The following is a 19,097-nucleotide window of genomic DNA, read 5'->3' as shown; positions in this document are numbered from 1 at the left end:
ACTCCTTCTATGGAAGGCGGGCTCTGAGAGAGAACAAGACCATCTTAAATCAGTTGCTAGATTTAAATCTCAGAAGCTCCTCTCAGTTCACACAGACACAATAGAGTTCTAAGAAACCTATTTTGTTAAATAAAACAACCATTTGATGCAATAAGAGTATAATTAACATAATCTTGTAATTTCTCCACAATAGGGGTCAATGCATATAGTCCGGGGTAGCTATTTGGTTAACTATTTAACAAACAATTTAAGAATTCTTATGGCCTGAAACAGGGAAAAGGGAGTACAGGAGGTGGCTAAGCACACACCCCTGAGGCCACAGTGTTGAGGGTCAGTGTGGCGGAGGTGTTGTTGCCGACTCTTACCATCACACACGAAAACACATGCACTCTATACACACGTACACATTGGTTTTGGGTTGTAGATATGTGGTAGTAGAGTAGTGGCCTAAGGGCACACGTTTAATGTGTTGTGAAATCTCTTGTGAAGTGTATTGTAATATTTTTATGTGTTGTCATGCTCTTATCCAGAGCGACTTACATACATTTTCATACTTTTTTCTTCTTGATACTAGTTCCCGGTGGGACAATATACAATTTAAAATTGTATATAACTACCTTAATTTTGCTGGACCCCAGGAAGAGTAGCTACTGCTTTGGCAGCAGATAATGGGGATTCATAATAAATACAAATACCTGGTGTCGACCTGTCAGGAAGTCCAGGATCAAGTCGCAGAGGTGGGTGTTCAGTCCCAGGGCTCCGAGCCTGGTGATGAGTTTAGAGCGCACTATGGTGTTGAACGCTGAGCAGTAGTCGATGAACAGCATCCTCACGTAGGCACTGCTCTTTTCAAGGTGGGAGAGGGCAGAGTGGAGTGCAATTGAGATTGCGGCATCTGTGGATCTGTTGGGGCAGTATGCAAGTTGGAGTGGGTCCAGGGTGTCTGGGATGATAGACTTGATGTGTGCAATGACCAGCATTTCAAAGCACTTCATTATTACAGATGTGAGTGCTTGAGGGTGGTAGTCATTGTGGCAGGATGGCTTAGAATTTTGGGGGATAGGAATGATGGTAGTTAGCTTGAAATGTGGGGATTACAGACTGGGACATTGAGAGGTTGAAAATGTCTGTGAATACGCCTACCAGCTGGTCTGCACATGCCCTGAGGACACGCCCTGGAATACCGTCTTGCCCTGTGGCCTTACAAGTGTTGACCTGTTTAAAAACCTTACTCATGTCAGTCTCGAAGAGAGAGATCACCGAGTCCTATCGATTAGCGGGGGCCCTTACGCAGGGCTCCTCGTTGTTTTTTGTCGAAGTGTGCATAAAAGGCATTGAGTTTGTCTGGTAGAGAGGTATTGTTGGGCAAGTCATGGCTAGGGCTTCATTTGTAGTCCGTAATGCACTGTAGCCCCTGCCACGTGTGTTGAGCGTCGGAGCTGGTGTAATAGGATTCCACATTGTTCCGATATTGTCCTTTTGCCTGTTTGATGGCTCGGCTGTTGTCGTAGCGATACTTGACAATATTAATTTAAAGTGTATTATGATTTAAAACCTGTTGGGGATAGGGGGCAGTATTTGCACGGCCGGATAAAAAACGTACCCGATTTAATCTGGTTACTACTCCTGCCCAGTAACTAGAATATGCATATAATTGTTTGATTTGGATAGAAAACACCCTAAAGTTTCTAAAACTGTTTGAATGGTGTCTGTGAGTATAACAGAACTCATTTGGCAGGCCAAAACCTGAGAAGATTCCAAACAGGAAGCGTTCTCTCTGACCATTTCATGGCCTTCTTGATCATCTCTAACCAAAACAGGGGATCTCTGGCATGACGTAACATTTTCTAACGCTCCCATGGGCTCTCAGAAGGCGCCAGAAAGCTGAATGGTGGCTTTGCAGGCCATGGCTGAAAAACATTAGCGCATTTTGTAAGTGGTCGATCTGAGGACAATGAGACTGGAGGCGCGTGCCCGAGCTGACACCATGTTTACTTTCTCTCTCTTTGAATGAAAACAACCACTCCCGGTCGGAATATTATCGCTTTTTTACGAGAAAAATGGCATAAAAATCGATTTTAAACAGCGGTTGACATGCTTCGAAGTACGGTAATGGAATATTTAGAATTTATTTTGTCACGAAACGCGTCGGGCGCGTCACCCTTATCCTCTCTGGTACATGTGGGACGATTTCGTCCCACCTACGTAACAGCCACTTCAATCCAGTGGCGCGATTTTTGAATCGTTAGAAATGCTATAACTTCAATTTCTCAAACATATGACTATTTCACAGCTATTTAAAGACAAGAATCTCGTTAATCTAACCCCACTGTCCGATTTCAAAAAGGCTTTACAACAAAAGCAAAACATTAGATTATGTCAGCAGAGTACCCAGCCAGAAATAATCACACAGCCATTTTTCAAGCTAGCATATCATGTCACATAAACCCAAACCATATCTAAATGCAGCACTAACCTTTGATGATCTTCATCAGATGACACACCTAGGACATTGTGTTATACAATACATGCATGTCTGTTCAATCAAGTTCATATTTATATCAAAAACCAGCTTTTTACATTAGCATGTGACGTTCAGAACTAGCATTCCCACCGAACACTTCCGGTGATTTTACTAAATTACTCACGATAAACGTTCACAAAAAGCATAACAATTATTTTAAGAATTATAGATACATTACCCCTCTATGCACTCGATATGTCCGATTTTAAAATAGCTTTTCGGATGAAGCACATTTTGCAATAATCTAAGTACATAGCCCGGCATTACAGGGCTAGCTATTTAGATACCCACCCAGTTCAGCCTCCACCAAAATCACATTTCCTATAAGAAAAATGTTCTTACCTTGCTTGTTCTTCATCAGAATACACTGCCAGGACTTCTACTTCAATAACAAATGTTGGTTTGGTCCCAAATAATCCATCGTTATGTTCCAACAGCGACGTTTTGTTCGTGAGTTCTAGAATGCTTCTTCGCGGTGTCGCGCATGGCGCATTGGCGTGTCAAAAATGTCTAAATATTCCATTACCGTACTTCGAAGCATGTCAACCGCTGTTTAAAACCAATTTTTATGCCATTTATGTCGTAGAGAAGTGTTAATATTCCGACCGGGAGTATGCATTGAGCCTAAACAGCCGAATAAAATTTCTCCTCAGAAGCGACTCATGCACGCGCATCATTGAAAGGTCCTCCGAGCATCCACTTACAAAAGGCGATAATATGTTTCAACCTGAGGTTCCCTCGTAAACCTTCAGTTATTTCGCGGGCTCTGAGAGCCTATTGGAGCCCTGGGAATTGTCACGTTACAGCTAAGATCCTTACTTTTCAATAAAAAGAGGTAAGACGCACGACTCCTTGTCAGACAGGGTACTTCCTGCTTGAAGCCTTGTCAGGTTTTTGCCTGCCATAGGAGTTCTGTTATACTCACAGACACCATTCAAACAGTTTTAGAAAATTCAGAGTGTTTTCTATCCAAACCTGAACAATAATATGCATATTCTAGCTTCTGAGTTGGTGTAGGAGGCAGTTAAAAATGGGAACATATCTTTTCCAAAATTCTCAATACTGCCCCCTATACCAAACAGGTTATTTACCCTTCGGATAGTGTCTTGAACGCACGAACAAAACGCCGCTATTTGGATATAACTATGGATTATTTGGAACCAAACCAACATTTGTTATTGAAGTAGAAGTCCTGGGAGTGCATTCTGACGAAGAACAGCAAAGGTAATCAAACTTTTCTAATAGTAAATCAGAGTTTGGTGAGTACCACCACACTTTGTGGGTGTCAAAATAGCTAGCCTGTGATGGCTGGGCTATCTACTCAGAATATTGCAAAATGTGCTTTCACCGAAAAGCTATTTTAAAATCGGACATAGCGAGTGCATAAAGGAGTTCTGTATCTATAATTCTTAAAATAATTGTTATGTTTTTTGTGAACGTTTATCGTGAGTAATTTAGTAAATTCACCGGAAGTGTTCGGTGGGAATGCTAGTCACATGCTAGTCACATGCTAATGTAAAAAGCTGGTTTTTGATATAAATATGAACTTGATTGAACAAAACATGCATGTATTGTATAACATAATGTCCTAGGATTGTCATCTGATGAAGATCATCAAAGGTTAGTGCTGCATTTAGCTGTGGTTTGGGTTTATGTGACATTATATGCTAGCTTGAAAAATGGGTGTCTGATTATTTCTGGCTGGGTACTCTGCTGACATAATTAATGTTTTGCTTTCGTTGTAAAGCCTTTTTGAAATCAGACAGTGTGGTTAGATTAACGAGAGTCTTGTCTTTAAAATGCTGTAAAATAGTCATATGTTTGAGAAATTGAAGTAATAGCATTTCTAAGGTATTTTGAATAACGCGCCACGGGATTCCACTGGCTGTTGAGTAGGTGGGACGCAAACTTGGAAGTTCCCCCTTTGGATGCACACATATGCAGACATAATCAATAAACAAAGACATAAGCTATACTTGTAATACATCACTCTAAAATATTGGAAACACAGAAAATGCCCTGGAAGAACTTTGCTTTATTGGATGGTACCACAAGCAACATATATCTTCAACAGTAATGTCAATGAAGAGGAAACACTCTGTTTCTGAACCTTGGTGAACAGCTTGAGAATAATAAAAGCTCCTCAAACTTTGTATGATTTTTAAACATTTTCTAAGATAACTAATATGAACTATTATTAATAAAAATAAGTGACAATTCATCTAATCTAAAAACGTTTTTGATAACCTTAGTGTTATTTATTATACAAACTGGCTAAATGGATTCAATCCATTTCACTATCAATTTCTAGTACTTTGGTTTGTAGGCCTTGGTATGCTACATGAGAAATAGAACAGGGTGACCATGTCAGATGTGATGAATGGCAAAGCCCCCTTTGAGGTGAATGCCTGGCGTATAATAGCACCAAGATAAATAGTATTTAAAACATAGCTAAAACAAAGTTTGAAAGACATAATGATCTTGAATAAATACTGTTCAAAATGTTTCTAAAAGCTATCAAACAAATATCGTCTACTATCCATGTATCCCATACACTGCAGACATGATGGGGTGGGTTGGTTCTCCCTTGACATTGCGTATTATGCGATATGAGTGTGATGCTTTAAGAGGGCAGTGTTTGGCTTACATGGTGTCCACCATACCACTACATGTACGGAGAGGGAGGAGGGTAATTTCTCCCGAAGTGTGCACTCATGCACTCCTCCACATGCATGAAGGGAAGTGAACAAGTGACCTAAAGGGAAGTGAACAAGTGACCTGAAGGGAAGTGAACAAGTGCACACTTAGAGCAGAAGGACAGAGAATTGGGACGCATAGAAAGAGTGAAGGAGGGTCATTTCTTGGTAGCGATGAGGTTCTGGTAGAGCGGCTTGACCACGATGTGTAGATGGAGGGAACCATCGACCAGGTACTCAGACGTCTTACGGTGCAGATCGGCTTCCACCAGGAAGTCTCCAGTCTCCTCGGTGCTCTGGTGGAAATTATAAACATGTCTCACCACCATCTTTCCCTGCTTCCTCGCCATCACCACCACCGTCTTCTGGAAGCTCACCCCGGCAAAGTCTGCACTCGATGTAGCGGGAGTAATAATGATGCGCAGGCGGCCTCCGTCAACGCGTGTCGGCTGTGTGGAACCCTGTTCGGAGTACATTGGCCTCATGCTGAGGGGCAACCAACGGGGCGAGAACAGGGAGTTCCAGGTCACCCTCTTGTTGGCATCATGGCCGCTGGGGCCCAGCTGCGTCTGGAAGCTGGTGCTGCGGTCGTCCCTCATGGGGTTGTTGATGACCCAAGGACTCCCCCAGGCAGGGGAGAGGTAGTTCCTGGGCATGAAGAGACTGCAGTTCACGTCAAAGTACTTGGCCATGTGGAGGGGGGAGGCGGAGTGGAACTGGTAGGACTGGTAGAGGAGGTCCCGGACCGACTCCTGGTAGCGGGCCAAAACAGGAGACTGGGTCTGCAGGCGGAAGAGCTCCAGAGGCGGCATCATGGCATAACGGACGGCTCTCAGAGCGTTCTCGGCCGTTAGAGCATCCGGTTTGTTCTGGTTGATCCAGGCCTCCAGTGCCGCGAAGAGCTCCATTTCACTCTGCAATTCAAAGTCACATTTTTAAAACATTATTGTTCCCACAGGCCGGGGAAATTCATTTTGCAGCCAGTATTACATTAGACACAATATACAGTGCATTCGGAAAGTATTCAGACCCTTTGCTATGAGACTCAAATATGAGCTCAGTTGCATCCTGTTTCCATTGATCATCCTTGATATGTTTCTACAAATAGATTGGAGTCCACCTGTGATAAATTCAATTGATTGGACACGATTTGGAAAGGCACAGACCTCTCTATATAAGGTCCAACAGTTGACAGTGCATGTCAGAGCAAATATCAAGCCATAAGGTCGAAGGGATTGTCTGTAGAGCTCAGAGACAGGATTGTGTCGAGGAACAGATCTGAGGAAGGGTACCAAAAAATGTCTGCAGCATTGAAGGTCCCCAAGATCACAGTGGCCTCCATCATTCTTAAATGGAAGAAGTTTGGAACCACCAAGACTCCTCCTAGAGGTGGCCGCCCGGCCAAACTGAGCAATCAGGGGAGAAGGGCCTTGGTCAGGGAGGTGACCAAGAACCCGATGGTCACTCTGACAGAGCTCCAGAGTTCCTCTGTGGAGATGGGAGAATCATCCAGAAGGACAACCATCTCTCCAGCACTCCACCAATCAGGCCTTTATGGTAGAGTGGCCAGACGGAAACCACTCCTCAGTAAAAGGCACATGACAGCCCGCTTGGACCTAAAGACTCTCAGACCATGAGAAACAAAATTTTCTGGTCTGATGAAACCAAGATTGAACTCTTTGGCCTGAATGCCAAGCGTCACATCTGGAGGAAACCTTCCACCATCCCTACGGTGAAGCATGGTGGTGGCAGCATCATGCTGTGGGGATGTTTTTCAGCAGCAGGAACTGGGAGTCTAGTCAGGATTAAGAGAAAGATGAACGAAGCAAAGAACAGAGAGATCCTTGGTGAAAACCTGCTCCAGAGTGCTCAGGACCTAATACTGGGGCGAAGGTTCACCTTCCAACAGGATAACAACCCTAAGCACACAGCCAAGACAACGCAGGAGTTTCTTCGGGACAAGTCTCTGAATATCCTTGAGTGTCCCAGCCAGAGCCCGGACTTGAACCCAATCGAACATCTCTGGAGAGACTTGAAAATAGCTGCACTCCCCATCCAACCTGACAGTGCTTCAGAGGATCTGCAGAGAAGAATGGGAGAAACTGCCCAAATACAGGTGTGCCAAGCTTGTAGCATCATACTCAAGAAGACTTGAGGCTGTAGTCACTGCCAAAGGTGCTTCAACAAAGTACTGAATACTTAATTAAATGTGATATTTCAGGTTTTTTATTTATAAATTTGCCAACATTTCTAAAAACCATTTTTTTCTTGTCATTATTGGGCATTGTGTGTAGATTGATGAGGAAAACAACAATTTAATACATTTTAGAATAAGGCTGTAACGTAACAAAATGTGGAAAAAGTCAAGGCGTCTGAATACATTCCGAATGTACTGTAGACCATTCTCAAGACCAATTATTTTTAGTCTACATCAACTCATTGCCTAAAGCTTGCATATATATTTCCATTATTTTTATGGAGTCAGATAAACATTTTAATAGGTTAATTGCTTCATCTTATTACGAGTCACGTGAGATATTTATAATATAAACTTTATATGCACATGTAAAACATTACTGCCCGCTACTTAAGCTAATTTAGCATTGCACTTATGTTGTCATCTGATGAAAATGAAGCTATTTTCTGCCAAATGTGTTGCACTAATGTATTTTGTGTGAAGGAAAACTATAGTTGCACTCCCCTGATCACTCTATTGAAGAAAAATAACACTGTTGACTTTCAATGGTTAAAACGCAGATATTTTTTGTTGGCTTGCGTTTTGAAAATGCGACCCCGTTTTGCTATTACGGCCCCTGCGCATAACAGCGCAAGCAGTAAAGCTTCATATGACAGTAATTTTTGCTTTGTATCATCTACCGGTGAAAGGCCAAAATGTCATGAATATGCCGACTTTCATAAATTATTTCTCAATTATGCGTTAAGAAAGGACTATTCAATGGATTACATTTCGTGAAAATCGCCCAAATTATGGTATTTTCTGTTGTCTGAGTTTTGTGAGGAATGACTCTCAAACAGATCTGGGATCAGGCTACCCAGGAGTAGGCGTACCTGCAGGATGAGGTCTGAGCGCTGCAGCAGGGTCATGAGCAGGTCGTTGCTGACATGCGTCCACTCCCCACTCTGCAGCACAGAGGACAGGTTCCAGGACAGGTACTGCAGACAGCTGTCCCGCAGGGCCACGTCTCCAGTCTGCAGGGCGTACTGGTACCTGCAGTGTTATTAACAAAAAGTCCAGACCATGTTTCCATGATACCAACTGATGCACTTATGTAATAGTACCTGCAATGGTGTCAACAACTAGTCCAGTCCATGCTTTCATGTTACCAACTGATGCACTTATGTACTTGTACCTGGAATAGTGATAACAATTATTTAAGTCAAGTATATGTTTTACAAGTTGAACTAGTTGTTAATGAATGCAATCTTTATTGTAAAGACTAATGTATGGATGTCATAATGAAAATACAAGTCTCCCTTGTGAAAGATGTCTTCTGACCTCAATGTGACTTCCTGGTTAAATAAACATTAAATAAATAAACGGTACAGTACCATTCCACCACGTGTCCAGAAGGGGAGTTGCTGGCCAGGTTCTGGGTCATGTACTGGGTGACCCCCTGCTGAAGGCCCTGGACGCGGTACTTAGTGGCCAGCTTGTGTAGAGAGGTGGCCTGCTCCAGACACAGGGAGATCTCTCCACAATACAGGTACCTGGATAGAGAGAGTGGGAAGGGGGAGATTAATAGATATTCAACAACTCTTAGTAGGACAATGGAACAACAAATATACTGTATACTGAACAAAAATGTAAACACAATATGTAAAGTGTTGGTCTCATGTTTTATGAGCTGAAATAAAAGATCCAGGAAATGTTCCATATGCACAAAAAGCTTATTTCTCTCAAATGCTCTGCACCCATTTGTTTACATCCCTGTTAGTGAGCATTTCTCATTTGCCAAGATAATCCATCCACCTGACAGGTGTGGCATATCAAGAAGCTGATTAAACAGCATTATCATTATTATCATTATTTCAGGTCGCAATTGTAAATGAGAACTTGTTCTCAACTTGCCTACCTGGTTAAATAAAGGTGAAATAAAATAAAATAAATAAAATAAATTACACAGGTGCAACTTATTCTGGGGACAATAACAGGCTACTCTAAAATGTGCCGTTTTGTCACACAACACAATGTCACAGATGTCTCAAGTTTTGAGGGAGTGTGCAATTGGCATGTTGATTGTAGCAATGTCCACCAGAGCTGTTGCCAAATAATATAATGTTAATTTCTCTACCATAAGCCGTCTGCAACGTCGTTTTAGAGAATTTGGCAGTATGTCCAACCGGCCTCAGAACAGCAGATCACGTTTAACCACGCCAGCCCAGGACCTCCACATCCGGAGACCAGCCACCCGGACAGCTGATGAAACTGAGGAGTATTTCTCTCTCTAATAAAGCCCTTTTGTGGGGAAAAACGAATTCTGAGTGAGTGGGCCTATACCCTCCCAGGCCCATCCATGGCTGCGACCCTGCCCAGTCATTTGAAATGTACAGATTAGAGCCTAATGAATGTATTTCAATTGACTGATGCCTTTATATATGAAGTGTAACTCAGTAAATCTGTTGAAATTGTTACATGTTGCGTTTTTTAATATTTTTATTTAACCAGGAAGGGCTCATTGAGATTTAAAATCTCTTTTTCAAGAGCATCCTGGCCAAGATAGGCAGCACCAAGTCATTACAAAAATTACAGACAAACAACATGAAAAACTACACGTAATCTAGTAAAAACCATAGAATTCACAAGAATATAACAAAATCAAAAACAGCAAATTAAAAACATTGACAGGTTAGGGAATCAGTCTCAAAATCATTCATCAGTGATTTAAAAATACCAATCGGGACAAGTTCTTCCAGTTGACATTTTTGTTCAGTATATTATGCTAAAACTAAGGAGAGGAAAACAGCGATAGGGATACACAGGAAGATCCTTCCATAATAATAGAGAAGTATAGAGAGAAAGAAGAGCAGGGGGTCAGATGAAGGCAAAGAGGTCAGTCTCTCAGAAACTAGGTAACTTGGTTAGTGATAAATACTGTTTACGTTTGAACTTGATGCAGTCTATATCTGAACTGAACTGAACTAACAACTGAAACAGTACCTCTAACATACACACAGGTAACATACACAGTCTTTGATCATCTAGTTTTACTGAACAACCTGAACTCAGGGGTAGACGTAACATTGTACATATAATCCCTCCATTTAGTATAATATATTTAATTTTGTATGGTATGTATTAATTTGTGGATGTCAATCATTCATTTCGTATGATATGTTTCAAATTATAATTCGTATGATATGTGGAGAATTGCAATTCGTACAATATGTTACAAATTACAATTTGTTGTGGCTAACATTAGCTAGGTGGCTAACTTTAGCTAGGCTAGGGATTAAGGTTAGGGTTAGCAGTTGGGTTACAAGGGAAGGGATAGCTAAAATGTTAAGTAGTGCAAAGTAGCTAAAAAGTTGTAAGTAGTTGCTAATTAGCTAAAATGCTAAAGTTGTCCATGACGAAATAAAAAAATGCAACCTGTGGGTTGCTAGACGTTCACGTTATAAGTCCAACCCGACCAACCACCCTTTTTTCGTTTTTGCCTTAAGTAACCGTCTGTCTTATGCAGTGGTGTGAAGCACTTAAGTAAAAATACTTTAAAGTACTACTTATGTAGTTTTTTGGGGTATTGTACTTTACTATTCCTAAAGAAAATAATGCACTTTTTACTACACACATTTTACCTGACACACAAAGTACTCGTTACATTTTGAATCATTAGTAGGACAGGAAAATGGTCCAATTCACGCACTTATCAAGACAACACATGGTCATCCCTTCTGCCTCTGATCTTGCAGACTCACTGAACACAAATGCATCTTTTGTAAATGATGTCTGAGTTTTGGAGTGTACCCCTGGCTATCCAGAGTGGGGAATAAGAGGCAAGAGAATAATTTTCCTTACATTTTCTTTGTTACAGTCCCCCGCTACAATGAATGTGGCCTCGGGATATTCTGTTTCCAATTATTTCAAAAGACTGTGTAATTCTTGGAGTGCCAGCGTGGTGTCGGGATGGGCTAGGCACCTGCTTGTGGCGGGGGGGGGGGGTGTACACAGCCGTGATACAAATAGCTGTGAATTCTCTCAGGGGTAATGGGATCAGAATTTTGTTGTGAGGTATTCAGGAACAATTTTTTATTGTTATAAATTATTATTTGTTTTATTTGTTATTATTATTATATATATTTTTTGTACTTCTACCCCCTTTTTCGTGATATCCAATCGGTAGTTACGGTCTTGTCCCATCGCTACAACTCCCCTATGGGACTCAGGAGAGGTGAAGGTCGAGAGCCATGAGACTTCCGAAACACAACCCTGCCTTGACACACTGCTCGCTTAACCCGGAAGCCAGCCGCACCAATTGTGCGCTGCCTCATGGGTCTCCCGGTCACGGCCAGCTGTGACACAGCCTGGGATCAAACCCGGGTCTGTAGTGACCCCTCAAGCACTGCGATGCAATGCCTTAGACCGCTGCGACACTCGGAAGGCTGGGAACAGAAACTCTTAAAGACATCCTCCAGTGATTTTTTAAAACTGTTTCTTTTGAAAAGCGTTTTGAGCAAAAAAGTGTTTTTTAGACACAACTGCAAACTTCAAGGAGTAGGGCATTCAAGGAGTTGATCTGATTGGAAGTGGTGATGTCATTGGCCTCACACTTGCTTGAGTAACAATAGAGGAGCATAGAACAAAAGAGGAAAGGCTCACCCCCCCACTTGTGCTATGTCATGACTTACCTGGACCACCTATTGAGATGTGCCTTTTTGTTAAGTAAATCAGTTGTTACATGTGGTGAAAAGGAGACTGGAGTGACACTTTAAAGGGACATTTCACCACTGCTCTATTACACTATATATGTCCATTAATATGTTATTAATATATAATATGTGTCATAAAAATGTAACATTTCCTCACTACACGCACATGCGAGCGTCTCTGCATCCCACCAGTAGAAACAGGCCAGCTACATTTTCCAGTTGTAAGCAAACCACAATATCCAGAATTCATAGCGATTTCAGGATGTAGAAGGTGTATGTGAGAAATATCTAAATGTCTGTGTTTGAAGCCAGCACTTTCAGCCGGAGGATTTTAAAAACGAACTGAAGTCTCAACTCATGGTCACGTCATAGCTAGCGAACTACATTTGTTTATTTATCTAAACTAAAATCTAGCTAGCTAGCTTTCATAATACGCTGGCTAGACATTCCGAAGCATATCAATGTAATTAGCAAGCTGCTATGGCGATGTGATTTGTAACTTTGCAAGCAAACATTAGCTTCGTTAGGTTACGTTAGCTAAGCGCTAGCTTGTTAAATAACTACTGTAGAGGGTAATGTGAGTATTTATGTTATATTTAGAGCCCGATCCCATCAATATCTGCAGCGGCCTCAACATCAAGCTCAGCACCAGGAACTAGTGTGTCACCTTATAAAATCTTACTAAAATCTACTAAATCTTTCCATGACTCCATGATGAGCAAATAAATATACTGGAGCTGGACATAAACATGGTCCGTGTGTTGTTGTCATAGTTGCTGTGTTTACAAGTAGGCTACAACTTCTACTGTAGTTTTCTCTGTATTATGGAGGCTTAGTTGATTGTTCAGGCGAAGTCTAAGTTTGAGAAAATGAAGTATTTGTAAGGAGGGGATGGTGTGGGCGACTGAATGGTGTCTGTTGGGTGGTGGGTATTGTGTGTGAAGGTTAATATGCATGATCTATTGACATGAAGAAGAAGAAAATCACCAATACACTAAACTGTCTACCAGACAAGTATTTCTCAACCTTGTCACACCCTTGCAGTCAGTTTGTTGGCATGGGGGAGAGGGGTTGTTAGTATACTCTTCTAGCCTATTCACTATATTGTTGGCAGTGCTTGTCTACTCAACAGCACAACTGTATGTGCTCATATACAATAATACACAACTAGACTGTCTACAAGTCAAGCCCCCGTCAAACTTTTCACATCTTTGCTAACAGCCCATCTCAATGCCCCATCATTGACTCGGAGTGTAACAAAACACATACCAGTCTACTGTCCCTTTTTTGTTTACAGACTAACATGGTTTATTGTATCCTCATGATCAGTCTTCATGACTTTCCAGGAGACTTGCAGTAGAAATAAATATTTTGCAAGCGGTTGAAGCAGATGGTGGTGAAGAAAGTGTACAACAGGTTTGTCCACCTGGCTGTGGAGTGCAGAGAGGACCAGACGGTTGTCTACAAGGAGCCAGTCACAGCCCCCGAAACTCAACATCCCTGCCAACATCGCCACACTGTCAAAGCCGGCTAAACCAGCTGCAATTACCCAACACAAGAAGAGGTTCACCAGTTGAAGAACATTCTGGAACCTGCCTGGAACATTCAACCAACATAACATCCATATTCAGTTAGACTGACGTTATAGTATAATATACACTGAACAAAATATATATGCAACATGCAACAATTTCTAAGATTTCAGTCAATTGAAATACGAATCAGAATTCAGAATCTATGGATTTCACATGACTGGGAATACAGATATGCATTTGTTGGTCACAGATACTGTAAAAAGAGGCAGGGGTGTGGATCAGAAAACCAGTCAGTATCTGGTGTGATCACCATTTGCCTCATGCAGCGCAACACATCTCCTTTGCATAGAGTTGATCAGGCTGTTGATTGTGGCCTGTGGCATGTCCCAGTCCTCTTCAATGTCGGTGCGAAGTTGTTGGATATTGGCAGACACTGGAACACACTGTCGATCCACAGCATCCTAAACATGATCAATGAGTGACATGTCTGTTGAGTATGCAGGCCATGGAAGAACTGGGACATTTTCAGCTTCAAGGAATTGTGTACAGATCCTTGGGACATGGGGCCATGCATTATCATGCTGAAACATGAGGTGATGGCGGTGGATGAATGGCACGACAATGGGCCTCAGGTTCTCCTCACGGTATCTCTGTGCATTCAAATTGCAATCGATAAAATGCATTTGTGTTAATTGTCCATAGCTTATGCCTGCCAATACCATAACCCCTCTGCCTCCATTGGGCACTGTTTACAACGTTGACATCAGCAAACCTCTTGCCCCCATGATGCCGTACACGCTGTCTGCCATCTGCCTGGTACAGTTCAAACCGGGATTCATCCGTGATGAGCACATTTCTCCAGCGTGCCAGTGGCAATCGAAGGTGAGCATTTGCCCACTGAAGTCGGTTATGACACAACACTGCAGTCAGGTCAAGACCCTTGTGAGGATGATGAGCACACAGTTGAGCTTCCCTGAGACGGTCTCTGACAGTTTGTGCAGAAATTCATCATTGTGCAAACCCACAGTTTCATCAGCTGTCTGGGTGGCTGTTCTCAGATGATCCCTTAGGTGAAGAAGTTGGATGTGGAGGTCCTGGGCTGGTGTGGTTGGAGGCAGCTTATGGTAGAGAAATTAACATTAAATTCTCTAGCAACAGCTGTGGTGGAAAATGCGTAGTATGCTCACAACTGCGTTGTGGGATAGATATTGCTAGCTGTTGTACATACAATATGTACAGTGCATTTGGAAAGTATTCAAATCCCGTGACTTTTATCCCCATTTTGTTAGGTTAGTCTTATTCTAAAATGTATTAAATCATTTCCCCCCCTCTCATCAATCTACACACAATACCCCATTATGACAAAGCAAAAACCGTTTTTTAGAAATTTGGGAAAATATTTTAAAAATAAAAAACAGAAATATTACATTTACATAAGTATTCAGACCCTTTACTCAGTACTTTGTTGAAGCACCTTTCGCAGCGATTATAGCCTCAAGTCTCCTTGGTTATAATGCTACAAGCTTGGCATACCTGTATTTGGGGAGTTTCTCCATTCTTCTTTGCAGATCCTCTCAAGCTCTGTCAGGATGGATGGGGAGCGTTGCTGCACAGCTATTTTCAGGTCTCTCTAGAGATGTTCGGTCGAGTTCACTCAAAGACATTCAGAGACTTGTTCCAAAGCCACTCCTGCGTTGTCTTAGCTGTGTGTTTAGGGTCATTGTCCTGTTGGAAGACGAACCATTCCCCCCTTCTAAGGTCCTGTGCACTCTGGAGCAGGTTTTCACCAATGATCTTTCTGTACTTTGCTTCGTTCATCTTTCCCTCGATCCTGACTAGTCTCCCAGTCCCTGCCTCTGAAAAACATCCCCACAGCATGATGCTGTCACCACCATGCTTCGTCATAGGGATGGTCCAGGTTTCCTCCAGACATGACGGTTGGCATTCAGGCCAAAGGGTTCAATTTTAGTTTCATCAGACCAGAGAATCTTGTTTCTCATGGTCTGAGAGTACTTTGGGTGGCTTTTGGCAAACTCCAATTGGGCTGTCATGTGCCTTTTACTAAAGAGTGGCTTCCGTCTGGCCACTCCACCATAAAGGCCTGATTGATTGATTGCTGCAGAGAAGGTTGTCCTTCTGGAAGGTTCTCCCATCCCCACAGAGGAACTCTGGAGCTCTTTCAGAGTGACCATTGGGTTCTTGGTCACCTCCCTGACCAAGGCTCTTCTCCCCCGATTTCTAAGTTTGGCCAGGCAGCCAGATCTAGTAAGAGTCTTGGTGGTCCCAAACGTCTTCCATTTAAGAATTATGGAGGCCACTATGTTCTTGGGGACCTTCAATGCTGCAGAAATGTTTTAAGGTGGACTCAAATCAAGTTGTAGAAACTTTTCAAGGATGATCAATGGAAACAGGAAGCACCTGAGCTCAATTTTGAGTCTCATAGCAAAGGGTCTGAATACTTATGTTAACAAGGTATTTTAGTTTTTATTACTTATAAATTTGCAAACATTTCTAGAAACCTGTTTTCGATTTGTCATTATGGCGTAGAGTGTGTAGATTGATGAGTAAAATGTCTAATTTAATTCATTTTAGAATAAGGCTAATACATATTTTTTGCTTAAAAATTGCACAGTTGGTTAGGGCTTGTAATTAAGCATTTCACTGTAACGTCTACACCTGTTGTATTCGGCACACGTGACCAATAAACTTTGATTTGATTTGAAATAAATAGGGCTGTATGTTCCTATTTAAAAGAACATTTAACATTTCGGCGTCCAGCTCTTCTTGGAAGGAGGAATCATCAGATTCATAATAATTATTTAAGAATCTTTGAGGATAGTCAGTGTACAGTAACATCGCACCTGTAAAATAGTACCGCCCCAATTTTGAAAAGACTGCCTTCGAGGGTGGGGAACAAGGAAGTTTGGCTCCTGTCAGGCTGTAGTCTTTCCAAAGACGGGGAAAATGACTCAACCAAGATATCCTGCAATGGCCTGGCAGCAGTGGCGACCCGTCATTCAAGGAAGGTTTTGAGCCCCACCTGTTTAGCTAAAAAAAATATACATTACCTGTCAAAAGTTTGGAAACACCTACTCATGAATGGGGTTTTCTTTATTTTTAAAATGTTGCACATTGTTGAATAATAATGTAGACATCACAACTATGAAATAACACATACGGAATCATGTAGTGACCAAAAAAGGGTAAAACAAAACAAAATATATTTTATACAGTTGAAGTCGGAAGTTTACATACACTTAGGTTGGAGTCATTAAAACTTGTTTTTCAACCACTCCACAAATGTCTTGTTAGCAAACTATAGTTTTGGCAAGTCGGTTAGGACATCTACTTTGTGCATGACACAAGTAATTTTTCCAACAATTGTTTACAGAAAGATTATTTTACTTATAGTTTACTGTATCACAATTCCAGTGGGTCAGAAGTTTGCATACACTAAGTTGACTGTGTCTTTAAACAGCTTGGAAAAATCCAGAAAATGATGTCATGGCTTTAGAAGCTTCTGATAGGCTTATTGACATCATTTGAGTCAATTGGAGGTGTACCTGTGGATGTATTTCAAGGCCTACCTTCAAACTCAGTGCCTCTTTGCTTGACATCATGGGAAAATCAAAAGAAATCAGCCAAGACCTCAGAAAAACAATTGTAGACCTCCACAAGTCTGGTTCATCCTTGGGAGCAATTTCCAAATGCCTGAAGGTACCACGTTCATCTGTACAAACAATAGTAGCAAGTATAAACACCATGGAACCACGCAGCCATCATACCACTCAGGAAGGAGACGCGTTCTGTCTCCTAGAGATGAACATACTTTGGTGCGAAAAGTGCAAATCAATCCCAGAACAACAGCAAAGAACCTTGTGAAGATGCTGGAGGAAACAGGTACAAAAGTATCTATATCCACAGTAAAACGAGTCCTATATTGACATAACCTGAAAGGCCACTCAGCAAGGAAGAAGCCACTGCTCCAAACCGCCGAAAAAAAAGTCAGACTACGGTTTGCAACTGCACATGGGGACAAAGATCATACTTTTTGGAGAAATGTCCTCTAGTCTCATGAAACAAAAATAGAACTGTTTGGCCATAATGACCATCGTTATGTTTAGAGGAAAAATGGGAGGCCTGCAAGCCGAAGAACACCATCCAAACCATGAAGCACGGGGCAGGCAGAATCATGGTGTGGGGATGCTTTGCTGCAGGAGGGACTGGTGCACTTCACAAAATAGATGGCATCATTAGGAGGGAAACTAAGGACAATTATGTGGATATATTGAAGCAACATCTCAAGACATCAGTCAGGAAGTTAAAGCTTGGTCGCAAATGGGTCTTCCAAATTGCCAATGACCCCAAGCATACTCCCAAAGGTGGCAAAATTGCTTAAGGACAATAAAGTCAAGGTATTGGAGTGGCCATCATAAAGCCCTGACCTCAATCCTACAGGAAATGTGTGGGCAGAACTGAAAAAAGTGTGTGCGAGCAAGGAGGCCTGCAAACCTGACTCAGTTACACCAGCTCTGTCAGGAGGAATGGGCCAAATTTCACCCAACTTATTGTGGGAGCTTGTGGAAGGCTACCCGAAACGTTTGACACAAGTTAAACAAATTAATGGCAATGCTACCAAATACTAATTGAGAGTATTTAAACTTCTGACCCACTGGGAATGTGATGAAAGAAATATAAGCTGAAATAAACAATTGTCTCTGCTATTATTCTGACATTTCACAATCTTAAAATAAAGTGGTGATCGTAACTGACCTAAAACAGGGAATTATTACTAGGATTAAATGTCAGGAATTGTGAAAAACTGAGTTTAAATGTATTTGGCTAAGGTGTATGTAATCTTCTGACTTCAACTGTATATGACATTCTTCTAAGTAGCTACCCTTTGCCTTGATGACAGGTTTGCACACTATTGGCATTCTCTCAACCAGCTTTTATTTTATTTAACCTTTATTAGTCAGTTAAGAACGAATTCTTATTTACAATGACAGCCTACCCCGGCCAAACCCTAACTCGTACGATAATGGGCCAATTGTGCTGCACCCTATGGGACTCCCAATCACAGACGGTTGTGATACAGCCTGGAATCGAACCAGGGTCTGTAGTGACGCCTCTAGCACTGATATGCATTGCCATAGTCTGCCGTGCCATTCAGTTGCCACTTCTTGAAGTAGTCACATGGAAAGAATTTCAATTAACAGGTGTGTTTTTTTTTAAAGTTAATTTGTGGAATTTCTTTCCTTTTAATGCGCTTCAGCCAATCAGTTGTGTTTTGACAAGGTAGGGGTGGTATACAGAAGATAGCCCTATTTTGTAAAAGACCAAGTCCATATTATGGCAAGAACAGCTCAAATAAGCAAACCGAAACAACAGTCCATCATTACTTTAAGACATGAAGATCAGTCAATCCGGATGATTTGAAGAACTTTGAATGTT

General features: G+C 41.8%; 1 protein-coding gene across 1 annotated transcript in view; it reads right to left on the bottom strand.

The window, feature by feature from the left end:
• Positions 1–4,539: 4,539 nt before the first annotated feature.
• btbd17a (BTB (POZ) domain containing 17a) overlaps positions 4,540–19,097 on the bottom strand; it is a 31,780-nt gene continuing 17,222 nt past the window's right edge. Inside the window, exons 4-6 of the mRNA XM_029699035.1 lie at positions 8,791–8,949; positions 8,290–8,449; positions 4,540–6,134 (exon numbers count right to left, since the gene is read on the bottom strand). Coding sequence (XP_029554895.1) covers positions 5,379–6,134; positions 8,290–8,449; positions 8,791–8,949 — 1,075 coding nt within the window. The 3' untranslated portion in view covers positions 4,540–5,378. The remainder of the gene's footprint in view (positions 6,135–8,289; positions 8,450–8,790; positions 8,950–19,097) is intronic.

Source organism: Salmo trutta, chromosome 18, assembly GCF_901001165.1.
Source record: "Salmo trutta chromosome 18, fSalTru1.1, whole genome shotgun sequence".
In the NCBI taxonomy this organism is placed as follows: Eukaryota; Metazoa; Chordata; class Actinopteri; order Salmoniformes; family Salmonidae; genus Salmo; species Salmo trutta.
The sequence above is the reverse complement of the archived record's forward strand: the minus strand, read 5'-3'. Positions and strand labels throughout refer to the sequence as shown.